We start from the raw sequence: 6000 nt of genomic DNA on the forward strand, positions 1-6000 counted from the left end.
TGGATGGATGGATATCTGCAGAGATTGTATTTCTCGGGGTTCTGACAGACCCCCCCCCTTTCACTAACTACTGCATCTCGGAAAACTCCTGTTTCAAGATATTGCTAAATCCGGATCCCTTGGATTCCAGATGAGGGCTCTCCAAAGCAGGCTATATTTGTCCTATGAGTCTCTTGTGGAATCTACAATGCTTGTAGGAAAATTATTTTTATGAAAAATAAACCTAGTAGTTCTAAGGAGCTATTTAACAGCATGCATATTGTAAGCACTCAGCATTATTGGAAGCCCTGTGTCAGTGTTGAGAAGGGCTGTCAGACCCCGACAGGATGGGGAAAACAGCTGCTGTCAGACCTTACAAATACCCTGCTTCTGCAGGGTTTGCACAGACACCCGGATGAAACGATTTTGGGTGTCAGTCGTTTGGCTGAAAGAATTGTGGAGAGTTCTGTACAAAAGCTGAGTTGGAAGACGTCTCCGTCTTTGCGTGCCTGCTCACCCGTAGGAGTGAAATGTGCTCTAGGAACCTGACCGACCACCCATTGAAGTCAATGGTCGTGAGTCTTTCCATCGACTTCAGTGAGCCCCGGATCAGGTCCCGCGTTCCTTTTAAGCAGCGCATTGTAAAATAGAAAAGTGCCAGGCCAGTGCTAGTGTGCTGGGTGTTCTCAGCTGCTTGGTGCCTCTGATTTCCCCTCCTTACCTTGGACAGAATCAGCTACATCCATCTCATGGCTCATTTTCGGATGCACACGCAGATAAAAAGTCAGACGGCAGCGCTCATTAGTGGCTTCAGGTCGATAATAAAGCCCGAATGGATTCGGATGTTTTCCGCACCTGAGTTACAGCGGCTCATATCCGGTGACAATGCTGAAATTGACCTAGAGGACTTAAAGTAAGTGAGCGATTCAGTCACCTGGTTCTGCTATCCAACAGGCCACTTATGCTGTTAGATAACAATGTTATTCTGCGGTTTGGTGCATGGAAATTAACTCCAGTCCAGCCTTTTATTAACTTCTTCAAATTAAAAGGCAAGGGACAAACTGGATGTCATTTCAAACAAGGCTGGAGGAAGTACTAGCAAATAGAGCAAGGGAAGAGTCTTTCCCAGGAGCCAGTACAGGACTGTAGGATTAAAGAGGGACTTTCATTTTACCCTCTCCAATGCTTTTGAAGAAGTTTGCAGTAAATGGTGGATGTAGGCTTCAGGGAACACTAGCAATTCAAGCCCCCTTTGTGATTAAGCTGTGGATTTAAGCTCTGTCTAGAGCGAGATGCAGCCATTCATTAAGCAGGAAGCTGTGATTTGTTTGGCGCAGTGAAGCGTAAGCATATTGCATTCTGTCCTTCCTCAGGAAACACACCGTGTACTATGGCGGCTTCCATGGGAGTCACAGGGTCATTATCTGGCTCTGGGACATCCTAGCCAATGACTTCAGCCCTGAGGAGAGAGCGATGTTTCTAAAGGTAAATGTCTCCTAGCTCCACTCCTGATAGAGTGCACCCGACCTGTCGCCTTGGAGGGGGGGCGCTGGTCATCTTTCCATTATCATCCAGACAAGCAAAACTGCTCTTTGTGCTCATAAACCCCTTCCCTGAGGCCTTGTCTACACTACTGCGGTAAGTTGACTCAAGTTACGCTACTCCAGTTACGTGAATAGAGACGCTCCCTTACTCTTCTCGTTCGGGTGGAGTATCGGAGTCAGCCGGAGAGCGCTCTGCCGTCGATAGAGCAGGTCTTCATTAGACCTGCTCTATCGACTCCCGCTGCATCGATTGCAGGCCATCTACCGGTAAGTGTAGACGTGGCCTGAGTGACAGAGAGAACAATGAAAGGCCTGAGCCCTGGAGTTCTGACACCCTCCTCTTCCCCCACCCCACCCCACACACACACACACAATGGAAGGAGGGATCCTTTAAATGATTTTGTATTGCGGAGAATATTCCTGCTTAGGTATCGCCACTTGTCTCGGGAGGAACGACTGATGAGGAGCCGCTGTAACCTGTGGTGGGGAATGAGTGCTGCAGACATCAACTCCCAGAGTAGCTTCAATGCGATTTATCATTAGAACAGTCAGTCGAATGGTGCAGGGCAATGAGCGAACAGTTCCTTTAGAAGACACGTTTGGTTTTAGTTTCCAAGCCGTGTTGCTCTAACGATCAACGATTGTCAGTCTTTAACCATGTCTGTTTTAGTTTGTTACCAGCTGCTCCCGGCCTCCGCTTCTGGGCTTTGCCTACCTCAAGCCTCCTTTCTCCATCCGCTGCGTAGAAGTCTCAGACGATCAGGTACGCAGCCAGAATGGATCTGAACAGCGCTTCTCCAACCTTTATGCATTTGAGATCCCCTCCTGAGGCCTTTTACAGAGCTCCTCCCATCCCTGCCCAGCTTCCACCCCTTCCCTGCAGCAACTAGAAAGCTCTAGTGCATAGAAAGTGTCCTTCAGACAGCGTTCAGGAGACAAGATGAAAACATACTCACTTTAATGTGGTGCACTCAGCTCCCCCCATGCCCTTTCGTGCCTGTGCCCCTGTTGCCTGCCTGCAGGTTAGTACCTCCCCTTGTGGTCTGCAGCCGCTCTGGGTCGCTTGACTTTGGTGCTCACCTCCTGAGTCTTTGCTACTGTTGGGTTTTGTGTCCTCTGCAGGGTCAAACATGGTTGAATTTTCACCAAGGAGAAGTTACCCCTTAGTGCTAGATGGGGCCCTGAGAGACAGGACTACTGGGTTCTGATTCCCCCTGCTTCCGCCACGGGCTTACTGTGTATTAGTCTCCCTGCCTTGGTGTCAGGACAATGCCTCCCTCCTTAATGCTGTGACTTGCTGCACGGTGCTCTGCCAGAGTGCGCTAGAGCAGTGCGAGGTAACGTGCCTCTCCCTCTGTTCCCAGGACACTGGCGATACACTGGGCAGCGTGCTAAGGGGCTTCTTCACCATACGCAAGAAAGAGCCAGGCGGCCGGCTCCCCACCTCTTCTACTTGTTTTAACCTGCTCAAGCTTCCCAACTACAGCAAGAAGAGCATCTTGCGAGAGAAGCTGCGCTATGCCATCAGCATGAACACAGGCTTTGAGCTCTCGTAGCTGCTTTGGCACCTGGGGTCGGCTCCAAGGGCCACTGGCTGGTGCTGGACACACGGCCCTTCGTGCAAAGCGGGTGGGTCAGCTCCAAGACAAATATATGCAAATGGTATTAGAGGTTCACAGGGAGAGCTCCTGGGTTAGGCAGCTGTGGGATCTGCCTAAGCTCTCCTGCAGCACTAGGGAAGTGCTGAGTCGGATCCAATACACTTGTCGTCATGTAAACTGTTATTTAAAATCAAACCCGGGGAGAGCATTAAAGTAGCATTGAAAACTCCAGTCTGGATCCGGCAGCCAGCGGGCCTGGGCCATGATGTGGAATCCAAGTTAGCTGCTGTCGTGCGGGAGGGTTTTTTTCCTTTCCTAGGAGATGGCCCAGCTCTTTCTTTGGGTGGAGGCCATTCGAAGTAAGGCGATGGTGGAAATGTTACTGAAGTACTAGGAGGCTAGCCGGCAGTCAGCTGCATTGACTGTGCGTGTTTCCTTAGTCCCTTGGCTCTGGTAAAGCTTTGCAGTGATGACGTTCTGGGGTCCCGTGCACCAGGCAAGGCCGGCGTGCTCATCTCCCGTGAAAACAAACAGCTTGCCCGAGTGTAGGAGCAACAGCCAACACTGGCAGAAAAATCAACCCTCCGCTTTCAAAGTGCTGTAGAATAGGAGCTCAAAGAACCGACACAGAGGCTGGAATGCAGAGTCAGTCGCACCTCTGCTGGCTCCTTGCCAGTTCTGCATGTTGGAGGAGAGGGACCACTTTCTGCTTTTAAGCAAATTAGAACAAGGTTTAACTTTATTTTACTTTCATCTTACAAGTGACGGGGAAGCACAGTGGCACTTATATAGCGTTCGACTCTGTCAGTGTCATTAAATGCATCTTCTATAGTCATCTTTAATGCTTTGAATGCATCAAGCTGCCAACAGCCTGTTTTAAAACGCCTCAGCTGGGAAGTTCGCCTCTTGCTCAGAGATGTAAATTTCATATTTAAGTTTACCTTCTCTCTCCTTTATGGAGGTCTCTGCTTTAGCCCATTTGCAACCCAGACTTGGCCTCTCCAAAGCCCTGTGATGTTTGCTTGCCAAACTATTTATTTGTAATATTTTTGGCCTTATTTTATTAGCTTATGCTCACCTGCTGCATTCAGCATTTTAGCTGGTGGTTATGAAGAGTCTTTTTCGGGGGGGGGGGGGGGGAAGTGTGTGTGTGTGTGTGTGTGTGTGTGAGAGAGAGAGAGAGATTCCCACATGCTGGCCATTTCTACTTCTTTTCTAATGACGAAATGTAGGGACTGTCCTGTCAAACCTCTTTTAGGCCTGCTGCTTTGCACCTCTGACATTTTACAGCCAGAGTGGATCCTGTCTCAGCCCAGCAGTTCTCCATGTTCCATCGAGAAAGGACACTGCTTTCTCTCAGGTGTTCCCTTGTGCTGCGTGGAGTTCTGGAAAGCACAGTATGCTCTAATGTTCAGGAACATCATGATTTTTATTTAACTTCTTCACTCTGCCTATTGCGACCCAGCTAATAAAAGGAGCTCGTGCCGAGGCTGCCCCCCTCGCCTTCCTTTCCTCCTCTTAGCATTTGAGGGGGGTGTGTGTTTGTGGTTTTAACAGATCCTACTCTCTGCAATACCTAGGCGGATCCAACGAAAGCATCGCTGTGCGAGTCACCCAGCAGCAGATGCTACAATGCAAGGCTACCTCATCTTCAGGATCTTTTCAATAGGTATGAATGGTAGGGATTCCAAACCCAGGCGTGTTTTGCATAGCACAAGTCTCAGCACCGGAATGGTCCCCAGGGTGTTGGGCAGGCCTTCTGAATCCTTGGTGAGAGACAGGAAGTAGAAAGCAGACCAGAAAATGCTCTCAGCCGGAACCACTCAAACAAGAGCATCCGAATGCCCGTCATGTTTTCTGTTCTCTCATTTTAATCGACGGAATTTCAAGGAAATAAGCCTTCTCTACTTGAGAACTGTTGCTGGAAAATGCATCTCAAATTCTCCTATGTTAGGGACCTTTTCTGTGTGAACTCTATTCTGTAGGAATGAACTGATCTATTAATGAAGGAAGAAGTGTCTGCTAAGTTGAGTGAATAGGGAGAATTTATAGAGAGCAGTAAACACCGTTTTTGATTTTGTGTAAGTGATCACTTAACACTTGTTAACCATCGTATAGACTGAAAGGCCATGACACTGACCTGTAACAGTTTATTGTAGCTTAAGATATGACATAATATCTTTTTTCTTAGATAAACGCAGCGTCCAGTTAGATCACAAGCCTGAAATTGTTTATTAAACAACAAATTTCTGCTCCCCTTTAAGTTTCCTTTAAAAGTTTGGAAATATTGCACTATACGAGACACTAAATCTATAATTTTGTAGCTAGTGTATCAATTGTGATTGTGTGATAAACTACACACACCCTGATGGCTATATGGATAACAGCATTTCTCATAAGTAACTGATTTCTGTATGACTTTGAGAGGCTCTGTTATATTTGTATTGAGTAGAAGGCTATGAATATGTGACAAGTCCTGCCCTGGATGTCTGTACTTTGCATGTATGTTCTGTGTGGGGAGGGGAAAGTTTTTTGCTATAGGAGATTAATGAGTTTATTTTTTCTATAGATAAGATTTGATGGTCCTGAGATCCTGGCACATCCTATGTGTCAAAAATGCAGAAAGATATTAAATAAACCTGACGTGCTGAATAAGACCGTTGGGGACTTTTCTTTCTTTGGGGGCAGACCTCTCTTATGTCAGAGCAGTGCTCCAGCAAATATCCTTCTCTGCTTGGGGCAAAGGCAGATGTTTTATAGACACGGGCACACTTGCCATGAGATCTGATGCTGGTGGAGGTTGTGGGGGCAAGAGAGAGAAAGCAGAATCAAGGCACTGATTCCATTTTTAAGACTGGGTCAGAGGCAGATGAATG

General features: G+C 47.6%; 1 protein-coding gene across 1 annotated transcript in view; it reads left to right on the forward strand.

The window, feature by feature from the left end:
* UBE3B (ubiquitin protein ligase E3B) overlaps positions 1-3079 on the forward strand; it is a 35427-nt gene extending 32348 nt beyond the window's left edge. Inside the window, exons 25-28 of the mRNA XM_065417638.1 lie at positions 710-892; positions 1353-1464; positions 2194-2286; positions 2888-3079. Coding sequence (XP_065273710.1) covers positions 710-892; positions 1353-1464; positions 2194-2286; positions 2888-3079 — 580 coding nt within the window. The remainder of the gene's footprint in view (positions 1-709; positions 893-1352; positions 1465-2193; positions 2287-2887) is intronic.
* Positions 3080-6000: the final 2921 nt, after the last annotated feature.

This window comes from Emys orbicularis, chromosome 16, assembly GCF_028017835.1.
Source record: "Emys orbicularis isolate rEmyOrb1 chromosome 16, rEmyOrb1.hap1, whole genome shotgun sequence".
Classification (NCBI taxonomy): Eukaryota; Metazoa; Chordata; order Testudines; family Emydidae; genus Emys; species Emys orbicularis.